A 26,634-nucleotide genomic window follows, 5' to 3' on the forward strand; every position below is an offset into this window, starting at 1 on the left:
GGCCTGGGCCGGGCCGGGCCCGAGAGCTGCTGCTGCAGGGAGCGGCCCGGGCTGAGCCCTTCCACGGCTCTGCGGTAGCTGCCAGCCGGACCGCCCTGGGGGAGACCGAGGGGTGGAAAAAAGGACATCTACCAGCTTCCTCCACCAGCACAGCTTTGCGTTTGCTTCAGCTCCTGCAGCCCAGGGCTTGCACACGGCCATTGCAGGCCCGGGCGGATTTAACCCTTTCCTAGCAACATGGAGCTTTTAAAGCACAACTCTTCCTTGAGAGAAAGAAAAAAGAAAACAGAGGGTATGTAGAACAGACACCGCATGAAGTCAGTGGATTAGAAGTGAAAGAACTAATAATATTGGAATAGGATTGAAGAAGTGGACATTTTTAACCAGACTTCCCTCATGTAAATGATGAAGAAATGGACTGTTCTTTGTAGCATCTTAGTGTTGTTGGAGAGAATGCTAATTCTAATCAACATTGAGGACTGATGTGATTGAGATTTAATTGAGAACTTTAAAGACCCCACACCTGTGTTAAAAGGAGGCCTCAACCTTTGAGACAAAGATGATTTTAGACTAGAAGAAGAAGTCATAAATAGTACCCCAGATACACTGAGAAGCTTTGCTGATAGAACATCACAGTCTGCAAAAACTCCGGGCGGCAGCAGATGTGTGCCATTGGGAGCACTGGACTATTTTGTCTTGTGGCAAACGTCTTCATGAAAAACCTCAGAGAGACTCTTCTCCTAAAGTGATGAGTGATTATGCCTAAATAGTGAAACTGACTGAAAATCACAAGTTGTGTCTTTCTATGTTGTTTAATAAGAAAGTTAATAGTTTGTTAGGGGAGAGAAGAGTGTTTTAAAGTGTCATTCTGTTTTAGTTTAAGTCTTCTTTTTCTCAACTTTTTTCATTCCTTTAGTGTGTATTAATAAAACTATTTTTGTTCATTTTTAAGCTTAAGCCTGTTTTGCCTTTTCTCCTAATCTCTCCCTCCCACAGAAAAATAACAAATACTAAAACCTCCATATTAATTAGTGTTTCTGCCTGGTTATCGCTAAATTAAAGACCATTACCTGCCTGCAAAGGAAACATGACACAGCAGCACCAGGCTTGACAGTGTGCAGCTGTGGCCTAGTGTTGGTGATACCTGTTCTAGTAACATCTTCCAGAGCATAACAGAAAAGTTTATAGAAATTAATGAATCTTTTTTTTACCTAAAATAAACAATTATGTTTTCAAACTTGAGAATGAGACCAATTAAAGCAATCTTGCTGCCTCTACTACCTGCTTTAATCCTGCTCTGGTTAAAGCTGTAAAATACAATACAATCTTCTTTCAGTCCTAGCAGCCATGAGCAACCCATATTCCCAAGGTGCGTCTTGCAGCCCTGTCCCTCATGGAGGCTTTTGTTAGTGTGATTTACTCCCAGGCAATAGCTGTTAATTCTTGTTAAACCCTTACATTTTTAGAACAGTTTCACTACATCTTAGTCCTATTTATCTGTTCCTGGTACATAAGCTTCAGGTCCTGGTTTTTAATTTCTATATTCCTGATGTGATCTTTGGAATAAGATTCCTGTAGCTGGGGGGGAGGAGGGTGCCTTTCCGTGAAAAGGGTGTGTTCCTGGAGTTTGGGTTGATTGGACAAAGTCAGCCAAACATGTTATCTCATTTATTTACAAAGGTGAGGATTTTGAGGGTGGGTTTTTGCCTCTATCCAATTGCAATGCTGGGCTCTAGATAGGCGCAGCTCTTCAGGCCATACCATGGTAAATGTGAGGCCGCTGCATGCTGCAGCCCTTCCTGGTCAAGGAACAATTTTTGGAGAGAAAGCATGCCGAGGTACACGGTGCATGTCCGAGGAGAATGGCTGGCAGTGCCGTGCCTAAGCTCCACAAACACCGTTGAGTGGCTGGGAAAGGAAGCTGTGAGACGGTACATGAAAAACAAACCTGACAATGGGGGATTTGCCTCAGTGGAAGAAGTAAAGTTTTACATCCGAAGGTGCAAGGGACTTGGCTTGCTGGATCTTGATGATACCGTGGGGGATGCTCTAGAGGACAATGAATTTGTTGAAGTTGGTAAGCAAAGCCTTAAGCATTGCATTGTAGAGTGAGTGTGTTGTCATCTGAGTCAGCAAACTGTGGCTTTGTCTATATTCATCTAAAATTGCACCTGAGGGTTTGTCTATCATTTTTTTGGGGAAAAAATGCACAATAATTTAAGGATATGTAATTTTTAGGAGCAGAACTACATAAAAGTTAGAAGGTACAGGATTCTATATACATCTTCTGTACCTGCTGTCATATATAGTGTAAGCTGTTCTGCCTTAGCCTTTGGAATACCTTAAATAAATACATACTTCCTTGTTCTTTTCCCAGAATCATGCAAGTATGTTCAGGGCTGATAACTGAAAATTAGAATTCTTATTGCTGTGAATTGTAATAAATAACAAATTAACTTATGTAAAGAATGCAATTTAATCCTGTATGTGTTTATTCTGCATATTTCTTCTAGTTATAGAAGGAGATATAATGTCTCCAGATTTCATACCATCTCAGCCAGAAGGAGTTCATTTGTATCCTTTTTTGAGTGCTTTGTGAAATTTTTAGAATTTCAGACTTACAGTTTTCTAGATTGCCTGCATTTTTTAGAGTTCTGTCATTCTTAAAACACATTTCCAGTTGTAATTAAGTGGTCACTGCCTGTGAAATCCTGTCTGCCCTTTTTCCTTTACAAAACTTTCAGATACAGCAAATACCGAGAACCAGAACAGGTAGGAATCACCGAAGATTTTACAACTCAGTAACAAATCCTGCTACTCACCAGAAAATGCTGAGAGTTCAGCCAGTACAGCATTCACAAAAGCAGAGGCTATTAGATTGGCTGGGTGTAGGAAACTAAACTACAGTGTGCTTATTATGTTTTTGTCAGCTGGGTTCCTGTCTTATGAATAAGCATGAAGAAACTACCTGTCATTGCTGAGTTTTGTCTCTATTTTTTATTTATACTGGTTATTAAGCAACTTTGTATGTATTCATATCCCAAACTAAAATGTGGTTCTTTGGTGTAGTATATTTCTTTAGATGGCAACAGCCTAACAACCGAGGACTTGGTCAATTTAGGAAAGGGACTCTACAAGATAAAGGTAAAAATTTTGGACAAATGCAGCTAAAAATTACATGTTTCTTTTTCTATGGCCCAATAATGACAAATAAGTTAATCTTTAAACTACTTATGTTTTAGCTCACACCCGAAGCTGAAGTTAAAGTCAAACAATCACGAGAAGTGATTGAAAGGATTGTAAAGGAACAGACAGGTAAATATTTTTCTTTTAACTATGAATTGTTTAGAAGACTTCATTAGGTTCCCTCCTTAACCAGCAGTGTACATTTCTTGCAGTTGTTTATGGAATCACCACAGGTTTTGGAAAGTTTGCCAGGACTGTCATCCCAAACAGTAATCTGAGGTATGTTGTGTGTGCAGCCTTCTCCATCCTTTCTTTTCAGGAAAGGAAGAAGAGGGAGCAGTTTGACCCTGTAGCTGGGGTTAAATGTGGGAGCTGTTTCAGGAATTCCTTCTGTTTTGTGCAAAATAAAACCTGATGAGGTTTAACTTTTTTTTTTTTTTTTTTTTTTTTTTTTTTTTTTTTTTTTTTTTTTTTTTTTTTTTTTTTTCTGTAGGGAGCTTCAAGTGAACTTGGTTCGTTCACATTCTGCAGGTAATGAGATGTTGCTTGGTGTTTCCATTTTCTGCCCTTGTTGGTAGCGGGTGAGTAACCGAGAGGGTTCTGTTACTGTTTCAGGTGTGGGGAAACCTTTGACCCCAGAAAGAACTCGCATGCTGTTGGCCCTGAGAATCAATGTCCTAGCCAAAGGATACAGTGGAATATCCCTAGAAACCCTCGAGCAAGTAATTGAAGTGTTTAATGGTAAAAAGATGTTTTTAAAATAATCTTCCTTTCCCTATATTTTTTTTTTCTCCCCCTTTCCTTTTAACTGTCTTGTTAAAGGATGTAGCTCAATGGGTCAAGATGCAGATGTTGATCTTTCAACCTGGTAGTTGTGAGAGATCAGGACTAGAGCTGCAACGAGAGTAGTCCTGTCAGTGCCGCTGTCCATGATTGTGGGCTGTTACTGTGACAACACTTACGAGCTGGCTTCTTTGTTTTCCAATGAATGTATCAAGGGAAGGCTCTAAAAGGAGTAATTTTTGTTTCTTTCTAGCATCCTGCCTTCCCTACATCCCAGAGAAAGGGACAGTTGGAGCCAGTGGGGACTTGGCCCCTCTCTCTCATCTTGCTCTGGGATTAATTGGAGAGGGAAAGATGTGGTCCCCGAAGAGTGGCTGGGCTGATGCTAAATATGTAAGATTCATGCAGCTGATGGTTTATTTTTTTTTCCTGCTTGCTGACTCATTTTTCAAATTATATGTAGCTTTGAGAAAAAGAGAGCTTTTGCTCAGATTAATAAATGTAAAAGTCTTTGGATTTTCTCTACCAGTTTGAATTGGGACTAGGTTGCCTTTAGCTACTCATCCTCTAATTTGAGAAGGGTAGATCCATGGAGTATGCAGTGACCCACATGTCACTGGAGCAGACATAAATAAGCAGCATGTTGTTGAGCCCTAAAGAAATATCATACGATAGTAATGCTGTACAAGATCCCACAGTGACATCATTTAGGAACTGGAGAAAGGGACAGGATAGGATACCAACCATGAAAAAATTATTACTGTATCTTCAGCTTCATGAGCATCAATGCTTTTCTAAAAAAAAATCCAAGATCACCTCTCAAATGTTGAGAGTACCTGGAGATTCACTGGAGGCAAGGTCTTCACAGTGAAATTTCTACTGATTTTATAGTGGCTTTAAGTGAATACACAGGTTTGGATATTTCATTTTTGATAAATTAACTAGGGTTACAAGAAGCCTATATATCATTCTCCTTCACAAGATGGAAATGTTACAATGGAATTAGTTTTTAATCCATTGTTATTCTGCCACTAGCACATCAACAGATTGGTCTTGTGTTAAGTAACTCCAAGTCCAATCCCTGCAAAGTCTTTCATGGTAGTTTGTTCTGCTACACCTATAACTCCTATCCATGAATATTTGAATACCAGACTCTTTCATGGATTGATAGGTGTGTTTCACTAGAGACTGGAGAAGGATTGAGAACTACACAGGGAGAGGCAGAAGGAAGAAGCAGACCAGTGTGTCCTGGACCTTCAAGACCAGAAGTAATAGCTGTACACTTCTGGGATGCATTACCTCTTCCACTGGACAGGATGAGAGGATTAAATGAGAAATAGGTTATGCTGTTTCTCCATTTCCTGCATGAGCTATTGCCCTATAGAATAGACATGTACAGAATAAACTGCATTGGACTCTTCCTGTCACTAGAGATTTTCTATAGAAGGGATTAGGGATCATTTAAAAATGAGTAGTTTATGCTAAGCCAAAATGCTATGAGGCAGTGTATAGGCAGAACTGTCTTCCCAAGAGGTTTCCAGCCTTCTTTCCTATTGCCCTCTCCCATCATCTAGAACACAGTAGATGTTAATGGGCTATGACAGTGACATATATCTTGCTTCAGTGCTCCTGCTACCTTCTTGTATTGGCACTAGGAAATTAGGTGCTAGTTTGGAAGCCCTTTATTTAGCCCAGCAAAAAAAGATATATGTTTGTGATATAAAGCTCTTTTTCTCCCATAAGAGATTTGTTAATATTTATGTTCATGGAAACTTTTAAGTTTTTGTGGCTTAGTTCTGTGACTTTAGTGACTGGAAAGTATTTTTCATTAACAACCTTGGCATTAAACTCCTTCACAGGTCCTGGAAGCCCATGGACTGAAACCAATTACCTTGAAACCAAAAGAGGTAATACAGTATAATGATGCCAGCTGGTGAAAGTGAGCATAGTCAGTCACTATTTGCCTCATATGTACAATAAAAACATTAATTAATATTTATTTTAAATTAGGCTTCGGAAGGATAATGATGAAGTATTGTCAGGAGAGGGATTCACCACTCCTAGTGTCACCCTACTTGACTTGAAATGTCAGACCCAAGCTCGGTGTTCAGATTTGCTCTGTGGTCAGTGGACACAGAGAGGCCTCTTCAGAGAGTGTAGTATACCACCCTGGAACAGCTACGGCCCTTTGGCCGTAATGGGAGCTCAGATGACTGACATGAAGCAGGTATCTGACTTGCTTGGAACTACTGGTGCTCCAAGGGTGTCTGCAGGGACTTAATGGGGTCATGAGCATTGCCACTTTATGTAGCAAAGATGCTCAGTCAAGCTGTGCATTTTATGATTTCAGGATGGTCCAAAAAGCTAGGCAAAGATCTTTAACTCCTTCACGTGAAAAGGAGAATTGTCACAGATATGGGTAATTGTCACAGCGTGGAATAGCTGCAATGAATTTGCTTAACATCTGCACTCCCTTTGAAGGGTCTGGCCCTCATCAACGGGACACAGATGATCACCTCTCTGGGGTGCGAGGCGGTCGAAAGAGCCGGGGCTATAGCGAGGCAAGCTGACATCATTGCTGCCCTCACACTCGAAGTCCTGAAGGGTACAACGAGGGCCTTTGACACTGGTGGGTACTGGACCCTCCCTGTCTGTTTGCTTAACATCTCCTGACAAGAGAGGCACAGCCTGACAGTCTAACTTGTCTTACTAGATATCCATGCAGTGCGCCCGCACCGAGGGCAGGCTGAAGTGGCCTTTCGATTCAGGTCCCTTCTAGATTCTGACCATCATCCATCAGAAATAGCAGGTGAACAATCTTAACCTTCACCCTCTCAGGTTACCAGGACAGGCTGGGTCCTTCAACAGGACACAATGTTTTTGTGTAAGCAATATTTGGGTTTTGCCCTCCTTGTGTCTTCTAGAGAGCCATAGATTCTGTGACCGAGTTCAGGACGCGTACACAATGCGCTGCTGCCCTCAGGTAAACGCTGACTTTTAGATCCTTCCGTCACAATAGATAAATGATGGTGAAATTTCCACCTCAGAAGCATAGTCAATTATATGCTGTCTGACACTGTTAGAGGAAGTGGCTTTATTTTGCTTCTTCTTTGCTTCACAGTAGTGTTAATGGAGACACGTCATTTGTTGATCACGAGCACGTACACATCAGGCAGCATCTAACAAAGCTGTGTCCGGGTCTGGAAGAGGCCAGGGGATGGAAGCAGAGGGAAAGTGCTCGTTTCCATGCTTGCAGATTTTGTAGGGATTTTCTTCTGCATTGGTGTTAATAACATGAAGTGGATCTTTTCAAAAACCAAGAGAGTGTGGTATCTCAGATAAATTGGAAGAGCTCAATCCTATGTGTTTTAACAAGAACAAAGCTATTAAATCAGTGGAATTAATGGAAGTCAATTAATTAATAAGAGATTTTGTTTTCTTTGAGTCTTTGTAAGGCTACTTCTTCCCTCATAACCCTTCTGCCACTGAATAAATATCTTCCATTTAGGTAAACCAACCCAAATAAATAAAAAAATGCCACATTCAGATTACTCTTTTGGCAAAACTGCCACAATAATAGTAAATACCATCTTTCAAGCATCTGGGATTGGCAATGATGGTCCTGATGTTAAAAGCAAATCCAAGACCATCTTCCATGTGTGAAAGTTGAGTGGGATGATGGGAAAGAGGGTCCCTGCAGCTCAGTCAGCACCCTGACGGTGAACTAAGTGCAGATACTGAGCTGAGGCACTAACGTCTTTTGTTCTAGGTCCATGGAATTGTAAATGATACAATTGCTTTTGTGAAGGACATAATAACAACCGAAATCAACAGTGCCACGGACAACCCTGTATCTTTTGGATTACTTTATTACTATATTAAATTCTGCTTGGCCTTTTTTATTCTTTTCTTCTGTATAATTACTTGCACAGGGGGCAAAAAGTCATAACTGGCTTTGGTCAATACTTTGCCAGTGTTTGCAACAGTGACCTCTCCTCCTTTCCCTTTGACTGCATTGAAGGATTTCTGTCAGCACTGTAATGCAAGGCTGCATTTCTGTCAGCACTACATTGATGCTGTACATAGCATCATATCAATTGCTGATAAGCATTATTGCTTCTAATCTGTCCAAAATTGTAACTGTCATGGAGAGAATCTATCAATGAACTGAAAATCTATGCTTGAATCTGAACAGATGGGGTTTTTTGCACCCTCTATCGAAGACCTCCCTTTATGTAGCTTATTTGGAAAAAAATACGTGTCAAAATTGTACCTACGAATTTGAAGAACTGAGATTGTGTCTTCATTTCCTGAAAAGTGGAAGTCTGGATGCAATATAATGTGCTTGCAAATAAAAGCCTATTGGCACAAGCACTCCTCCAGTGAAAATATTCCAATTACTGACAGATATCACTCACGTAAACCGTATTTCACTCATGTGGGCCTTAACTTGCCCTAAAGATGGTGTTTGCTGAAAGAGAAGAGACCATTTCTGGAGGAAATTTTCATGGAGAATATCCTGCAAAGGTAATTCAGCATTTGAAGAAAGAGAAAACAAAAATTCTGGTTTGGTTTTTTGCTTGTTTGTTTTTGTCATCTGGTGTAATGAGATCTTCTTTTGTAGGCTCTGGACTATTTAGCAATTGGTGTGCATGAACTCGCTGCAATTAGTGAAAGAAGAATTGAGAGGCTCTGCAACCCCTCACTCAGTGAACTGCCTGCATTTTTAGTCACTGAAGGAGGTCTGAACTCAGGCTTCATGATTGCACACTGCACAGCAGCTGCCCTGGGTGAGTGCTTGAGCAATACCATAGAGGGAGCAAGCTAGAAAGACTGATTTTTTTCAAGACAGATGTAATCTAATAGTAGACACAAAGATATCTATCTGGCTCCTGTTTTCTGTCTCTTCTCCCTGTGTTCTGTGCTGTCTTGTAAAGTATGAGCATTGGGTGCAGCTGCAATTATTTCAGTTCACGTTTCCTTATTCCATACCAACCCTGGGCATGTTCAATGCTCTGAACATTCAAACTCTTAGTGGACTTTGTTGGGAAGGTTTGTCTCAAAGGTGCCCTGATGCCCTCAGTACTGGGTGTCTCCATTTGATAGCCTGGTCTGCACATCAGTATCATGCTCCACAGTCCTCAGAAGACTGAAGTCTGCAGGGCTGGTTATTGGGGGAGCACACTGAAATTCAACATCACTTCATATTTTCCTCTAGAACTCATGGCTAAGGCAACAAGAAGCCTATTGGCTGCTGGGATACTACAGTTCACAGATTCATGAGTTAATATAAACATGCTATGAGGAGAGTAAATTTTAAAAGTTACAAACAAACACAGGAACAGAGGATATCAGATAAATGTGTAGATACACATTCTGCAGAAAAACAAGTGAATGAACTAAATCAGTGTGCTAAAGGAACCCTAGAGGCTGGTTTGGGAAGTGGGTCTGGAAGAGGAGCTGAGATGCCCATGTTTAAGGGCTTGGAACCTTTATCTTTTAGCTGGGGAGAATTTAGGATGGCTCCAGGCCTTAGCTGGTTGCACGGCTTCAGGTTTCACTGCGCACTTCTGCAATTTGGAGTAACAGATTCTGGGGGGTTTGTGATTTCTGCTGTGGGAAATGAAAATTACAGCCCTGCCTCTGCTGACACTAGAAGTCCATGGGTCAAAATCATCTCATCTTGGTCAAAACAGCCAGGATTTTATCTGAATTGAAGTTTGAGTTCCTTTAATTTTTCTTAACATTTTTTTAATCACCAATTTTTTTCAAATCACTGCCAGTTTCTGGGTAATTTGTGTACCAGCTAATGTTTTTCACTCCTGGGATTAATAGATAAATCTGAAAAAAATTGCATATATTTTGCAACACCATTGGATGTATCTGCCTGCCCCTGCTGCAGCAGCTCTGTGCCTGCCAGACCGAGCTGTTTGCAGTGCTCACATGCAGCTTCTCTGGGGTCTGCTGTCACCTGCCTGAATGTGCCAGCTGGGCTCTGTTCCTAGACTGTCACTACAGCCTATTTGCAGTTGGTGTCACCACCTATCTGGCACTCCTGCTGCTTTTCTGAAGCCACTAATTTGGCGAGGGCATTACACAGCGTCCCGCTGGGCTTCAGAAAGAAAAGGCCAAGTGCAGCCAGAGTGCTGTGAAAGCAGACTTCATTTTTTCTCTTTTAAAGAGCAATTCTCAACCTCAAATTGTCACTGAATGGTGCCTAAGGCCTCTCTTGCAGCCATATGCTTGTTGCTTTTGGAAGCAGCATGAGAATTTACTCCAGACCTTGCACCTGGCTTTCAAAGTTGCACTGTGTCACCCTCAGGGACGCAGGCAGCCTTGTGGTGATTGAAGTGAGGAAGAGAGAGGGTTTGTATTTCATTCCCCCATCTTTCTAGAGGAAGTTCTGAAAGTGCCTCAGCTGCAATGAGCAGACCAGATGCTGATCTCTAGCTGTATTCTTCTAAGTGGGGGAAGGGGGTGATATTCATGACCAAAACCAGAGGGAGCCAACACTCTTTACAGAGAGTTGCCCTAGAGCAACAGGCAGGACCAGGCTTGTGTTTCAATTATGCTGTCTGCTGTTCTTCAGTTTCCTCCAGGCCTTCGAGCCACAACTCAAACTGGAGATGAGAGAGTGAAGAGTGAGCCATTGTTCCATATTTGGTTAATATTTGCATCTAAAGGCTGCTGTTGGTTACTGTTTTCAGAGGCAATGGTAGTTTTCAAGGTGGTTATTACAAATTACTCAGTCCAGGTGAAATACTGATGCATCCTCGAAAGAAGAGCTAGTAGCTGGACCCAAGGTGCCCTTATCTCCATGTTGTCCATTGCTTCTGCTGTCTCCTGCCTATTCTGTCCTACATTCATTGTGCTGGGTTTTTGCAGTGTCTGAGAACAAAGCCTTGTGCCACCCCTCTTCTGTGGATTCTCTCTCAACCAGTGCTGCTACAGAGGATCACGTGTCCATGGGAGGATGGGCTGCAAGGAAAGCCTTGAGAGTTATTGAGCATGTGGAACAAGGTAAAATTCTGATTTCCAGACAGACTTTGGATCATGAAAATGAGGAGCTAATACCAATAAAGATCAGGTGTGAGGTAGGCACGTACAATGCAAACTTCTCCAAACAGAAGACTCTCTTCCAAAGTTCTGTCATTTTACTGATGTTTTTGTGTGAGCTCTGGCAAGCTTCAGAGGGAGGACTTTCATTTTAGCTCAGGCTCCTCTTTTCTCAGTGCTAAAAATGTTTTCTGATTTATGATGGACTTTAATTTAAGTATTCGAGTTATCCTGGAAGAGATTCCTAGGGATTTAAGACTCTGGTGACCACAAGCTCCTGGTACACTTGAAAGGCCTGTACAACAGAGCGCCCAAAATCTGCTTGCTGAAATGCTGGATGCTGCCCCCCGCATCATCCATGAAATGATCCTGCCTCTGGGTTGGCTTTCTGGGGGGTGTGGATCCACTGTTTTTTCCCATTGCCTGAACCATATCACATTAGTGAGAACAAAGGCCAGGGATAGCTGTACACAGGAAACCTCGCCTGAAGCTGTACCTGCCAAACATCCCTTTCGCTGTTCTGGTTTCCTAGTTCTGGCTATTGAGCTGCTTGCTGCCTGCCAGGGCATTGAATTCCTACGCCCTCTGAGAACGACAACCCCATTGGAGAAGGTCTACGACCTTGTGCGCTCCGTGGTGAGGTAAGATCAGATAAACGCTTCCCCCAGAGGTTGCCTGCCTGCAGAGCAGCTGCTGGCAGCGGGGGTTAATGTTTGCCCAATGTCTCATGACAGGCCCTGGATAAAGGATCGCTTCATGGCACCAGACATTGAAGCAGCTCACAGGCTGCTCGTGGAGCAGAAGGCAAGTGCTGGCTTTTGGCTTATGCGTAGAATTGTCTAGAACCCTTTTTCTGTGTCCATGCCAGCTGCTGTTTTTGCTGCCCCACCCTCTTCATGGTCAGGTGGTTGTGTAGCAAGTGGCAGTGACTCTCTCCCAACTATTGCACACAGAGCATTAGCCTGGTGACAAGACAAGACAAAGTATTTTTGCCTTGAATCCTTTCACCTTGTCCCCTTGGAGCTGTATCCTTTCCCATCCCTTGTCAACTCCCTCCATATGCTCTTCCCTAAACCTTGCTCTATCTGCCTCTCTGGTTCTGCTTCTCCCATACAGCATATCCCACCCAATAACTTTTCTTCAGGGTTTCCTGAATGCATGCATTGATGTCTTAGCTCACCTTTTCTTTGCCTCTGACTCTGCTGTTTCACATTCTTGTTTCACAGGTGTGGGAAGTGGCTAAACCTTACATTGAAAAGTACAGGAGGGAACACATCCCTGAATCAAGACCCATTTCACCTACAGCTTTCTCCCTGGGCTCGCTGAGAATGAGTGCAGATGATAGTCACGACCACAGGCATCAGAATGAACTTTAAAAGTTGTGATCCTCTGGAAGAGAGCAGATCCTTTCCAGAACCCTACCTGAGCATGGCTGTTCTACTCAAAGTCAATGTGGTTTTTTCAGGTGACCTAGAGGACCTGACTGTCTAGCTCAGAAGCACAAATAGGTAGTAAAGAAAAGTCTCACTGCTTTCCTCATGTGTAAAAGACAACTTTCTTATCATAGTGTGGTTTTGACTGGATTTCATGAACTTCTGAATACAAATCATTCAGGCTCCTGCTGAAACCAGTATTTGTTTTGTCAAGTTTTCATTTGTCTTCTCTTCATCTGTGCCAATGATACCAAACAGCCTATTTGATATTCTTACCTTTCTTCTCCCCCTTTGGGTAACTGCTGTGATTCCCTTCATTTTGCCACAAGCAAGATTATCTTTACACTTAATTCTTTTCTCTTTTGCAGATCATATGTGAGATACAAGTTCTTGTATAACAGGAGCATTTTTAGAGCAGGTGCTTCACAAATCAGAAAAGTTGTGTGCATAGGAATGTGCTATTGAGATCATTGCTCCAGAACAAATATATCATATTCTGGTGATGGACTACATTTAATGCAGCTTTCCAAGAGCTATGGGTTCACACCTGCAATCAATAAACTGAGGCTGTAGCAATCTATTTTCCTGTCATGTGTGTGATGATGAAAATGCAAAGCAAAAACTAATTTGGAAGTAGGACAGGTGACACAGGGGCCAGAGGAGGTGTAGGACTCGTGAATGTGAACCAGCCCTGAGGCAATAGCACCAAGACCTGCACTCCCATGGCTCACCAAGCCTCTGCCTGTCTGCCAAGGGCCCTGTCCCCACAGGACACAGATCATGACTGAGTGCGCTCTGTGTCACAACACTGACCTATGGCACAGGCTTTATTTTGCAAGGCAAGTCAGGACATGGATTTCACCTCATGCTGCAGTGATGGCAGTACTGATCTGGCTGAGGGGCATTCAGCACAAGCTGAAAGCCTCCCCAGGCTACTGGCTATGCTGCAATGGACAGCCAAAGCAGCGGTGCGGGGCTGCCTTTGAGTGTCTGACACCTGCCATGTTAAATGTGCCCTGAGGAGAGGGCTCATGCCTGCTGGCAACCTAGCAGGTTGCCAAATACCTTGGGCATTCAGAGAAGATATTCTGGGCCTTGCTTCCCACTCACCTCTGCTTTTGGCTGCCTGGGACCAAGGGATCCCCAGCACACACTGCAGCACGCTGGACTCTCGGGTTTTGCACCATGCCTGTGCAGAGCTGAGAGGCACCACTCTGCCCTGCACCCTGCGTTAAAGAAATGCCTGTGCTCCTTCCCTGACAGCCTTCCCAAATCCCTGCATAAACATTATTTATGAAGGCTGTCTTGGGCAGAATGGACTGTGCAATCACATATTTGAAATGTTCTTTCAAGCTTTATAAAAACAAAGTTCCACACCCACATCTGGTACAACATCTGCTTCCAGGAAAACACATCAGGTGGCAGGAATCCTATTACGTTCTTTTAAAAACCGATTTTGCTGGCTAGCCTGGATCAAATAAAGCATGAAGAAATATACTACAGGGGATGGCTTGCAGACTTTGGGTGTTAATAGATGTGCCCAAGGCTCAGGGAGATCAGAAGGTCATAATAATGCTCATATATGTTCATGGTAGCTTTCAAATACCTGTAAATCAGAATGAGACCATTCTCCTTCCTCAAGGATCTGGTTCACTAAAGCACTCTGCTCTGTATCACAAGTTATGCCACTTGCATATATCAAAAATTATTTTTATGTGAAGTTCTCCATGCTTGTCAGGTGCAATTTTATGACTTCACCTTCAGAAAGTAAATCCCTTTCTCTTCTGCAGCCACTATCCATTTGAAAATTTGAAGAAAATACTTAGTCCATGGGTATTCAGAGACTCTCCTACCACAGACCCTCTGCTTAAATACTGCAAAAGCCTAAAATCTCCTTTTTTTGTATATACTGTATTCCTAAATGATGATTCAAGCTGTGGAAAAAAAGCAGCAGCTGAATGATAAATGAAAGAATGCTTCTAAAAAATTAGGCTCCTAAGTTTCAACACAGCTTTGAGGAAAAGTTATCATACTTAGCTTACCAGAATCACGTTAAAACTTCCACAAACAAATACATCTCATGTTATTTCAGATTCAGCCTAGAATAAATAAAATTAGTTCTTTTCTGGAACATCTATATGACACTGCATGTGATCTTATCCCAGTACAGCCAAAGACCATCACAAATGTGCATGCCTGAGCCCTTGGCCCTCTATCACAGGTTACTTAACATCACACTCCCCAGTAAATCTTACCTGGATCCAAACTCTGTATTCACTGCCAGTTTGTTTGGGTTATTTTCAAATATAATAATATTATGGATTAATTGTATAGGAAAACATTCTTGGAAACTGTCTTATTTAAGATAGACACAGTTAGAAATTATTTTATTGTGCTGGAGAGAAGAACAATGGACATTGAAATGCACCAAAAGGGTAATGCTTGGTAAGGTTTATTTGAATAAGAGTAAGGTGAGCAGACGAACAATTTACCGGTAAACACAAATCTGATTTGTCTGCTGCTTTGAAGTACTCCATGCTAATTTGATTTTAGTAGCTTACTAAATTACTGCTTTCTCTCAGTAACTGCTCATTTTCTCACATCTCTCATTTTCATAGATGACTTTTCCTTTAACTATAACATAGTTGATCAATGCTTCATGTCCACCAAACTGGTAAATCAAGTGCTCCCACCTAAAAAGACAAGATGTTTAAGAATATATAAACTCGCAAAAGAGCAGGTCACACGCCCAGCACACCTGGCAAATTTATAAGATTTGCTTGAAAATGGGAAAACACCGTTCCATGTCTACACGAAGTTGTCTCTTGCTGCATGAATAGAGTGAGTCTGTCAGTAGAGAATTTATTAGGTAATTTGCAATTAGGCATGGATTACTTGTAATAACAGCCCCAAAAGTCTTAGGCTTTATTTTCCACTCTAGTAATTAAGAAAAATGAAAGTGAGTCTGAAACGCTACCAAGTGTCCCTTTATTCAGTGAAGATAACTAAGGTTAAAGCACATTTCAAATGACAATGGAAGAACAAACCTTGATGAATTTATGATAAGAAGATCCCCCTGCTTGCCAACCTCCAAGGAGCCATGTGTGTCTGATTTGCCCAGAGCATAAGCGGCATTAATGGTGGCAGCTGCCAGTGCTTCATTCATTGACATCTTCATGTTTACACAGGCCAGATGCATCACCATAGGCTAGCAGGCAAGGAAGGGGACAATGGGGGTTACCAGGAACACAAAGCTGTTTATACATCAAATCCCTAAGCACTCTCCTTCCCTGCACAACAGAAGGAGTTGTTTTGTACAACACAAATTTTGCCAAATCCAAAACGAGAACTCTAAAATCAGTAGTTTTGAGAGCATTTTGAATAGGCCTCTCAGCGCATATGAAGGATGGAACCCATTCTAGTTTCAAGAATTTCTGGAAAAAACTACCAACAGACACAAGCAAACACAGGCAGCTGTCTGCGTGGAGCATGCAGCTCTCCTTGTGCACATGAAACCAGTTTGAAGGGTGCAATACCCATACACAAGTTACACAAGTAAGAAATTTCATAATTCTACGGTTTCAGTATTAGGATTACCTTACCATTGAAAAACAGTATGCATTAGGATTAAAGTCACTGCCAAGGGCAACTATAACACCTTCTTCCAACATTTTTCTAGCTTGAGGTTGCTTCAGTCTAGTGGGAAAAATAAACTTATCAGTACAATTTGCTTAGTTATCATACAATTATTTACAAGGGGAAAAGTCATCTCTCTGTTTAGCTACATTCATGCATTCAGTTACATTTATCCTTATGGAGATGAAAGCCCAAATTCTCCTCTTGCATCCCTACCTATCACTATGGACAACATAAATAGGAAGTGTGAGCCACAGCTTTTGCAGTAACAGCATGTGGTGGTAGCCAGTGTCAACCATCAGGCTCCAGACCACTGAAATTCTGGCATTCATTCAGACCTCAGCCACTTAAGAATTTACAAGATGAAAATCTTGATTTCTGAAAAAATCCTAATTTTCTAGTTCTTATAGCATCAAAAACAGACTCCAAAATATGGGCACATGCAATGCAATAGCCCCGTCCCAATTTTTGAGTCTGTGAGTTTAGTCTGCATACATTAGAGATCTTTTCACTTACCAATTACAATGCAAAAGATGTTTTCAATAACTTCAATATCTGGAATAGCCATTTCAAAATTGTTCAGCCCCTGGATGAATCTGTGTAGACGTTTGCAGGGTGGGCACGTGGAAATAAACTCTCTAGGAAGTGTTAGCCATAGCTGCTGTAAAGCCACTCTGAATCTACAGTGGGACTTCTCAGCAATCTCACCGATTTTTAAGGATTTCCAGCAGGAATAAGACATAAGGAGGGAGGCTCATTCAGTTCTCTGTACTTTCTGTACATGTGATTGCCTTCACTGACCCAGACTGATCCTTAAGGCATAGATACACACTTACAGTTTTAGATTAAAAGACCCTCAAACCACACACATGGATTTGCAGTTACAGAAGTTTCACTTCAATCTAATGGCCTTACCTTAGCATGTAGGCTGTTGTTGGCAGAAGGACAGCAGCACACTTAGCTCTCGCCATCGCCACAATACCTTCATCAGTAACTTCTTCCAGGTGGCTGATGGCCCGGGCTCCTAGTTCAGCTCCAAGCTAAGTAAATTTTCAAGCAAATTACTCACTGTTCTCAATTTAAAAAGTTACAACAACAACAACAACAACAAAAAAGTTTAAGAAGTTGTTTCTAAACAACTGGGAGAGACAAATCACTATTAATGCAAAATATCCCAGAAGATAAATAATAAAGAATGCTTGAAAAAACAATCAGAATACAGAGACAAAATATTTGTTAATTTACTGCAGGAAGAGTTGATCACTTTATCTACCCACAGAGCAGAAGCATACCTTCAGTGGTGTTTTAACAGCCTAACACACAAACTGTGTGAGAGCCATGGATGAAAGCATTATCAACTCCTGTTGATAAATATTCCATCAGAAAATAGTTCACAAAACTGAATGATGCCTACAATGGGGAATTCAAATAGGCTTTTATGATCAACCAAGTTTTTGGTCGGTTGTTTGTTTGTTTTTTAATATATATATATATATATATATACAGCTTGGGCAGACCTCACAGGAAGGAAGAAATATTTAAATGACGGTGAAATATGATATGGTGTCAAAAGGACTTTCTTTATCAAGATATTTGGGAAGCTATTCTTGACTAAACCACCTCTCTGAGTGTGCTCGGATATACTGATATCTGACTAATGAGACTGCTGAGTGTGCTAACTGCAATTTGACTGGTTGCTTCTAAGAGGACATTTAACAAAAAATATTTTTCAAGTTGCATAGAAACCATGTTTTTGTCATTCTTGTGTGTATGGATATCCAGCTTCCTGATCTGTATCCCATGCAGAAGATAAGCAAAGTCAATGTTTGATTAGCCAGTGCACATTAGTCCCAGAAGTCAAGGTTTCCTCCCATGTCCTCAACTCCAAAGCTGCACATGGACTGCTCTTCCTGGCACCTGTTTCTATCAGATGGTCTATTTCATAAAGCCTTAGAAAAGACAACCTCAGTTTTGAAAACGGCAAATCTTTCACAGATTGGGCTCTCACAGGAGCAAAAATGAATGTTAAGAAAGATGTACCTCAGCAGATTTCATCGGATGCAGTTCATCACCATGGAAGTTAATCTGTAACCCTGTATCTTTTCCAGCTTGAAGTATTCTCCTCGTAGACTCCAGATCAAAGACTCCCTTCTCACAGAACACATCTATATTGTCAACGCGTATTTCACCACTTAGTTTGAGTTCTTTCAGTTTAGGAAGGTGGTTATTGATAATGTCATCTGTGGCTTCAGCAGCAGTTTTCCCTCTAATGAAAAGAAAATGTTACAGAGACTTACGAGCAACATCCTCAAAGTCTGGCACACACTCAAGCCATATATGCAATTATCGAATTACTTAGGAAATGATGCAAATATGAATCCCTCAAAAAAACTTCAAATTAAAAAATTAAGCCTCGCTGTAATTCATGTACTCTCGGACATGAGTTACTTTCCATTCAAAGAATATTAGACTGTATTACTGAATGTTTTTAATAAGGTTGGTATCTTGGATGTTAACAAAGATATGGGATGCTTTAAAAGAAATTTTTTGCTTTCTTATTCATATATTCTGACTTCTTTATACTGTATTCTAAAATATAACTATTTAAAATATGTAAATGAGCATTTCAATATGTTAAATTGTATTCATACTATATTTTTATGCAAGTATCAAAGCTCCAAGGGGATATGCAGTACAAGTCCTTATTTCTAATTCACCTCTTCTCCTTTTATATCATTCAGAACGATGGACAGATAACTATTTCTAATCAGAGGGGCTTCCCAAGATTTCATTTCCCAAAGTCAGAATCATTTATGCATCCTCTATTACATAAAGATAACCCAGGAGAGATCACTAAATGCCTTAGAACTAGCAAATAATCCCAAAATATGCAGTTGAGTTAGCATTTTCTAATTTTAATACCCAAGGCCAAGGGATGCACAGCAGCTAAACACCTGAGAATCTCAATGCTCATTTCAGGCACTGTAAGGCATGCAGACACTGGCACTATGGAGTACCACACGTGGCTGAGTTGGGAGCCATGCAGTGGCAATGAATTCAAGAAGCCAAATTCTGCCTGAATGTATAAACATGGTTATAAAGCAGATTATAAAGCAGGTTATAAAGCAGGTTATAAACAAGGTTATAAATGGTTCTTACATTCCCTTCTCACTGAAACAGTCGTTGGGGTTGCCCACTGTCTGACTGTGCCAAAGCTTCTCCCTTTTCCCTTTCTACTCAGCCAGACTTGGAGGAATTTGGGCTGAAAGGTTAGGGCCAAAGCCAAGACAAAACAGAGGGAAACACTAAGAAATGGTTTCACTTTTTCAGGGATATAATGCTCCAAAATGCAAAACAAAACTGCTGCTGTTTTAATGCAGAAGATTTCTGCTCAGAAAACCACTTTGAAAATTTGTTGATAAAGTTGAAAAGGGCCCCCAAAAAAATGATAAAGATTTTTAAAAATCAGACATTCCTCATATCATGAGTTTGATTCAAAATGATGACTGAAGGGACCAAGGAAGAACTGCAGATTTCCTCATGGTCAAAATGAAAACCCAAGCCAGAGTCTAAGTTAGACGGGTAGCATAAAATTCAAGCAAAATAATCTAGACATTTACATTTGATTGAAAAGAGAAGAGAGGATTTTAAAAGACCCAAAGTGGAAAACACAGATAAATTCTCACTTAAAATACTGTATCCTTACTACTACTAAACTTTTTAATGCTTGATGTACACCAGTGGTGAACAAAATATGCAGAGAGTGAGAAGACACACCTGTCTTTCTAACACATGAGAGTTAGTATGCTTCAAAAACACTGGCATTTATTTAAGTGGTTTATAGAAATGCTCAAAGCATTTTGGTGGGAAAGACCGTTTATCAGGATTTTGATTGAGATCCTGCCAAGGCTTTTTAGGGGAGGGAGAAAGGAAGGACTAAGAAATATATATACAGTTTGGGGTGAAAGATCAAGTCTATTTTACCATTAAGTCCTCTAAATTGTAGTTGCTGCCTTCAGCTGATTTTAGTTACTTCATTCTTAACCATCTTCCAGTTATTGAAGATGAGACAGGATTCAATTTTCATGGTTAGGTTGACAAAAGATAATTTACTGTCCTGCTCCAAATACTCAAGAATTAGATTGCAAAAAATATTTTCTGGGTCATGTTTTCTTGAATGTTAGAAAATGTTGGTGGATTTTTTGGAGTATGCTTTTTTTCTTTCAAAGAACATCTCTTGAATATTGCCACATAATAAGCCTGCCTCCATCTCACATGCCTCGTCTTGCAGCAGCCTACTACTTAGTATGTCAAAATATCTAGCTAAAACTCCTCATTAATTCCTTCATACATTGAAATCTGGCAACATGAAGATGTTATTTTCATCATAGCAAAATAAAAACCAGAAGTGAGAAAGGATTTTTATGCTATGTCTACTTGAGCCATCAGAATAATTGATTAAACACAGTTTAATCTTCATCTCATAACTATAAGATGTATGCAAGTCTTCATTGCATGGAAGCATAATTAAACTTTGCTTATGGAGTTATATAAAGATTAAATATGGTATTTTTTGTTGTTACTTGGCCAAAATAAAATCTAATGACAGAGACCAAGCTTGAAGGGTAGCAGCAGATGCAAGCAGATGAACTTTCTGTACAGGAAACCCTCTAATCTGTATTATGTCCAGTCTGAGCATCAGCTGGAGGCAGGGGTCCTGTGCTAAGCCTGTGCTGGCATTCAGGAGTCACTAAATAATATTGCCCTGCCTTCCTTCAAATGAAAACTTAGGAGAGCTTCCTATAAACATTGGCTGTTGTTTTTCAAGTACATTATATTTTAGGAGTGAGGCAGAAGAAACCAATTTTCAGTGCAAAGCAACAGTGCTTAACAAGAGAAAGGTCAAGTCCTATTACTTGGGCACAGCGTGAGCTCCGCAGTACGTTGAGGAAATACCAATATCCATGGATTTCTTAGCACGTTCGATCACCCTGAGCATTTTGAGCTCGGTTTCCAAGTTTAAGCCATATCCACTCTTGCACTCCACCAGCGTGGATCCTGCTCTGAGCATGCGTTCAAGGCGGTGCTGGAAGGAGGCCAACAGCTCATCCTCCGTCGCCTTCCGAGTGTGCTCCACAGTAAAATGGATTCCTCCCCCTGCCTGGTGGATCTCCATATAGGATGCACCTGCCAGCTTGGGTTAAAGAAAAGAAAATGAAAACCACAAAAACACAAATTAGCTATGAACAGCGCGTTTTCCATCCAAGAGATACTGGAAAGTGCCTTGAGGTCTCTTTTCAGTGAGAGAGACAAAGGGAGGAGAAAAAAAAATCCCCATTAATTCTTCCTCCCTCCCCCTTTTCTTCTCTCTCCCTTCCACTTAAGTGAAGAAATGTTTTAAGAAGTGGCATAAAGAGAATTACCCTGAAGATTTGCTTTCCCCCGAGTCCAAGGGGAAAACCAATCTCTAGCTAAAAATTTATTTATGTGGAAAAGAAAAATGAAGGAAAAAATCAAGACTTAGATGGTAATAGAAGGTGGCACTCCTGTATTGCTTCAATTAATGCAAAGATATATCAAGGGTGGCTGCAAAGGATGTGGGTACACTCCTCTCTCAGCCTATCAGTATTCAAAAATCATCCTTCCTCCTTTAGGTAGATTATTTGAGAGAAATTATGTATTTTTCTATAAAAGAAAGATGAGAGTCACTAGGAAGTAGAAATAGTTATATGTGGGGAAAAAAAAAAAAAAAAGAGGAAGAAAAATCCATCTGTGTAATTTTATGCTGTTACCTTCATTGCAAACTCATGAACCCTATCACCAGCCCACACTGGATGTGTATGTGCATCTACCAGGCCTAAAGAAAACAAAGTAAATGTACACTTAAGTTACTTCACTGTGTAAGAGAAAAGACTATGAACATGCAAGCAATTTAAATAGACAGCAGAAGCTCCCCTAAAAAGTCTCTACTAGTTAGAGAAAAATAAAAATCCAACCAGCCAAATATCTAGGATTTTCTTCAGAGGCTACTAATTTTCATTCAATTTTTTTTTTTTTTTTTTTTTTTGGTCTGACACCTTATGCAAAATGTCACCAGGTAAATGCAGCAGTTGCTGAGTTTGTCATGTTATTTTGATAAAGTTTTCAAACTGTGGAAGAAAGGATAAATAATAAATTTTGAAAGCGTTCATTAGACTTTAAAGCCTGTACTCTTTTAAAAAAGGCAAACTGCTTAGGCTGGGCTTAGCACACTAGACTTTCTCTAGCAACACTTACTACAGAGGGAGCCTTTTCTACAAGCTCTGAAACTGACATTGCTGAATGACAAGACTGTAAGAGAAACACAGGTCTGACAGCTCAGGTACTAACACCGCTTGGATAGTTTAACATGCAATAGACTCGCCCATCTTTTGGGGATTTTTTATCAGGCAAAGTTGCAGAATATGTGACTTAAAATCCCTTTTGCATCCAAAGAGCTGCGGGCAGGATGGACAGACTGATCTCTGTGGCTGAACAGCTGATGGGCTGAGAGAGTACAGAAAAGAGCAGTGAACCTGAAGAGTCACTCTGTGGGTCAGCTACATTCCTGTTGGGATCTATGATACAGAGGAACAGATCCAAACACCAAACAAGAGGAGACAGAGCTCCAGCCTGAAGTGCAAAAGAACCCTTGAGTAACTCCAGCAAGGGAGATTCCACTAGCTCTCTGGGCAGCCTTTTCCAGTGTTCAGTCACCTGCACAGTAAAGAAGTTCTTCCTCACGTGCATCAGTTTCTGCCCATTGCCTCTTGTCCTATTGCTTGGCACCACTGGGAAGAGCCTGGATCTCTGGGCACCCCCAACTTCAGATCCTTACAGACACTGATGAAGTCCTCTCTCAGTCGTCTCCTCTTGAGGCTGGACAGACCAAACTCTCTCAGTCTCTCCTCATAAGAGAGATAGATGCTCCAAACCCTTCACAATCTTTGTAGCCCTCCACTAGACTCACTCCAGCAGCTCCATGTCTCTCTTGTGCTGTAGAGCCCAGAACTGGACACAGCACTCCAGATGTGGCCTCACCAGGGCTGAGTAGAGTAACAGAATCACATCCCTTGACCCGTTGAGTGCTGTTCCTTTATATCATAAAAATACACCTACCTGGTAACACGCACTTCCCAGAGCAGTCAATTATCCTTTCAAACGTTGCTTCTGAAAACTGATTGCGGATAACATCTGCCTGGCCCACAGCTTTGATACAACCATCCCTGCAGAACACAGACAACGAGCAAAGAACATGTGAGCCTGTCTAAAAGCCAAGTGCTCAACGACAGAGCTCCTTGAACAAGAGGTGCAGGACCTTCGACAGGACTGAAGATACACATGTGGAGGTGGTTTGCTCATTTTACATTGCACAGCAAACCCTGGAGTAATGCCATGCCTTTCAAGCTGTTTGCCATAACGCTTGTCCTCTGCTTAGATCCCTCTGGACAACACCTTGGTACTGTTCTGCTCCAGCTCCTGCTAGGTAACACTGTTTTCCTCCTGCGGACCAGCGAGCATACAGCATCGCTCCAGCGGGTATCCATCCGCAGGGCACTCGTCCCCTCACCCAAATCAAACTGCCATCGCCCGGACGCGGATCATGCCCCGCGCCCCGGGAAGCGACAAGGATCAGCCTCGTTGGGACTGTTCTCCCAGCGGAGTTTGAGGATGGTGCCGGGAGCCCTGCCCTGCGCTCGGGGGTGCCTTCCACCCTGGCACGGAGCCCCTCTCCGCCGAGCCCCGCGGGCCGAAGCAGGGCCCCGTCCCGCCCCGGCCCGGCACTCACAGCCCCACCACCAGGCTGGCGGCCCGCAGCACGCCCAGGCCGGCAGCGCCGTCCCGCCGCAGGTACGGCTCCCGCCGGCCGCAGACCAGCACCAGCTGCTCGGCGTTCTCCAGCAGCAGCCGGTGCCGCTGCCGGCCCGCCATGGCCTCCGGCGCCGAGTGCCGGGGCCCCTCGGCTCAAAGTCCCCCGGGGCGGCGCGGCCCGGCGCCCCTCCCGCCCCCGTCGTGCCCCGCCTCGCCCGGCACCGGCCCGACCCCGCTCCGCGCCCGGCCTTGGCCCTGCCCGCCTTGCTCTGCCCCAGCTCGGCTGCAGCCCCTCCCGGCGCGGGATGCTGCGCTGGATTCGGCCCGGGATAACGTGACAGCATCCGCGCGTCGCGCCGGTTCATGGCCATCTCCGAAGCACGAGGTTTTCCAGTCGGGGCTTTCCGGAGCTCTCAGTCCTCACAGCACCAGCTGGAGATTTCCCTTTGCCAAGAGAATAGGAGCCTCTGATTTGGGAGCGTTTGTTTGCCCACGTGCCCCACCCCCGGCGTCCATCTCTTCTCCGGCATCCATCATTTGGCCCGCCCCAACCACCTTGCTCGCATCGCAGCAACAACCCCCGAGGGACCTTAACACCGCCCACCGCGCCAGACGTTCATACAGACGTTCATTTTATCCAGGCAGATATTAATTTATACGATTCCAAAACCGGAACCTTTGTGCGATTCTGCTGCCCCCTACAGAACGAGGTGTGGGAGAATCAGGGAGCAAATAGTGCTCCTAGCACGGATTTTTTGGTTTTCTTCTCTGTTCACATATTCATATCGTCTACAGGACTCCCAGATGGAAAATGGAGTGTCTTTCTAAAAAAGTGGTCCCTCAAACACTTCTCCCAGGGTGGCAATCTTCTTTAGACACCTTCTTTTCTTTTAGAAAGAGAATTGATTTAAAATGCTGGTAACACATCTATGTGCATATACATATCCCTGTTATACATATATAACATATATACATGTATGTGTGTATATATGTGTGTGTGTGTGTATAAAAGAAATATACATATATACATATACATATATACATATATGCATAAGATGTTATACACTCAGGTAGGCAGAAGATTGACAGGAGAGCTGGTAGAGGGTGCTTTACCACTTCCAGGCATTCCCGCTGCTGGCTTTGGTGCTCCCCAGCAGTATCACAATATGTTTGAAAGCAGAAATCAAAGAGGAACCTGGCAACAGCATCATAACAAACACAGAAGGATGTCCCATTGCAGGGGATGCTTAAGCAGTGGTGATGGGCTGAGAGCTGTTGTGTCAGGAATGAAACACAGCATTTTGTGGTGGAGGGGGGAAAAAAGCAAAGCTCAACACACCTGTGAGCAATGTTGTTACAATTTTAAAGAAAAAAACCATTTTTGTGCTCCAGGCTTCTCCAAGAATCAAGGTCAGATCCTGATTTAAGTCCTGAGAATTGATGAGGATTTTATGCTTATCAAGCTAGGAGTGTATTTTGTTCTAAGACTTATATTCTGTTTGAAGAAAACTTCTGGATGTGCTTGCATATTTCTATATGCGCTGTTTCTTTAATGGTAAAGAATTTTCTCTGTAATAGATCAGCCAATGAAAAAAGGTCAATCTACTGCAGCTGAGTTTCTGGCATGCTATACCTGATCTATTTTTAAGAATACTGCCCAGAAAGGTAAGTGCAGGGATGGTTTCTAGGTTGCAACCTCAGGAAATTCTATAGTTTGAATCAAAAAGTACAGACTCTACGTGCTAGGCTGTATTTTCGAAATGTAGGCAGAATTTACTGGATGTAAACAGAGTAGGGTGCTAAAGGAACCCTCCCTAAATTTCTTAAATTTAGAGCTTTTAATTCACCTTTAAGTTCCAGTGAAAATTCTTTTTGAAAATAATTTTTAAATATGACATTTCCAATGAGAGAAAAAATCCCAGGAAAAGTAGAGATAAAAAAGTTGAATATCAGGTTATTGATTTAAGGGATTTCACCTCTTCTTGCTTGTGTTTTACATGAGAATATAATAACTTGCAGCAACAAGAGCATGGGTGTTGATGTCTATTTGCTCTACTTCCATGTTAGAGCTATAAAGAAAAACAGAGTTTGCAAACAGAATGGTGCACTTGACTTATTAAAGAAATATGGGTATTGATCTAGTATCGATACCCAACTGTGACAGACAAAGACTCTTTAACAATTTAAAGTTAGAAAGTGTATGTTTATTATGGCTGGGCAGCACAGCGGGATATTTCCCTAATTTGCACTGCAAAATTCACAGGTAATTACAAAGTCTTTTATTTACAAAAATGTTGAATACCCAAAATACAAATACATATTCATACCCCTGTCACCTCCCATTCCTCACTTTGTATGCTAATTGGCAAAAAGGCTATTAAGCATGCGTACTTTGTCTCCTAAAATGAGTCGGGGGTCTATTTTGGGGAGGGGTCACCCAAAATGAGGAAGTAAGATGAGTCTTCCCCATCCTGACCCTTCTACCTTTTCAATGCATTCATGACAAATCCTTGGTAGAAGGTACAGTTTCCTGTGTTCCATGGGTCCTTTAAGCAGGAAATCTGCAGCTGTCTTATGTCCTATTTACCACAATTTGTTTTTCATTACAAGCACAGCTACATAAACATAAAGCTGACAAGCAATGAGTTACTAAATCCGGGATATCTTATCTAAGATCCGGCTTCTGTTAACTGTGAACAAAGCTTACCTA

At 41.9% G+C, this 26,634-nt stretch overlaps 2 protein-coding genes across 5 annotated transcripts; one reads left to right on the forward strand and one right to left on the reverse strand.

Moving 5' to 3' along the window:
• The first annotated feature begins 1,830 nt into the window (after nucleotides 1-1,830).
• HAL (histidine ammonia-lyase) lies at nucleotides 1,831-12,401 on the forward strand. Its single transcript, XM_040062554.1, has 20 exons — nucleotides 1,831-2,077; nucleotides 2,514-2,574; nucleotides 2,745-2,772; nucleotides 3,070-3,144; nucleotides 3,243-3,315; nucleotides 3,399-3,465; nucleotides 3,680-3,717; nucleotides 3,802-3,927; nucleotides 4,223-4,362; nucleotides 5,829-5,876; nucleotides 6,451-6,598; nucleotides 6,683-6,778; nucleotides 6,894-6,952; nucleotides 7,739-7,819; nucleotides 8,431-8,496; nucleotides 8,594-8,759; nucleotides 10,855-10,989; nucleotides 11,558-11,666; nucleotides 11,760-11,829; nucleotides 12,252-12,401. Exons 1-20 carry the CDS (start codon nucleotides 1,831-1,833, stop codon nucleotides 12,399-12,401), a joined length of 1,983 nt encoding a protein of 660 aa, XP_039918488.1.
• Nucleotides 12,402-14,892: 2,491 nt separating this feature from the next.
• On the reverse strand, nucleotides 14,893-24,556 carry AMDHD1 (amidohydrolase domain containing 1). Of its 4 annotated transcripts, none has more exons than XM_040062442.1 (9): nucleotides 24,480-24,556; nucleotides 23,232-23,338; nucleotides 21,887-21,951; nucleotides 21,011-21,288; nucleotides 18,135-18,360; nucleotides 17,010-17,134; nucleotides 16,061-16,154; nucleotides 15,506-15,666; nucleotides 14,893-15,151 (listed from the first exon to the last, which is right to left on the reverse strand). In XM_040062442.1, exons 1-9 carry the CDS (start codon nucleotides 24,488-24,490, stop codon nucleotides 15,037-15,039), a joined length of 1,182 nt encoding a protein of 393 aa, XP_039918376.1. In that variant the 5' UTR covers nucleotides 24,491-24,556; the 3' UTR covers nucleotides 14,893-15,036. The 4 variants fall into 4 exon arrangements, with proteins under 4 accessions (XP_039918376.1, XP_039918374.1, XP_039918373.1 ...); XM_040062440.1 differs by lacking the exon at nucleotides 24,480-24,556 and adding an exon at nucleotides 24,156-24,423; XM_040062439.1 differs by lacking the exon at nucleotides 24,480-24,556 and adding an exon at nucleotides 23,902-24,044.
• Between the last annotated feature and the right edge of the window lie 2,078 nt (nucleotides 24,557-26,634).

This window comes from Hirundo rustica, chromosome 4, assembly GCF_015227805.2.
Source record: "Hirundo rustica isolate bHirRus1 chromosome 4, bHirRus1.pri.v3, whole genome shotgun sequence".
Classification (NCBI taxonomy): domain Eukaryota; kingdom Metazoa; phylum Chordata; class Aves; order Passeriformes; family Hirundinidae; genus Hirundo; species Hirundo rustica.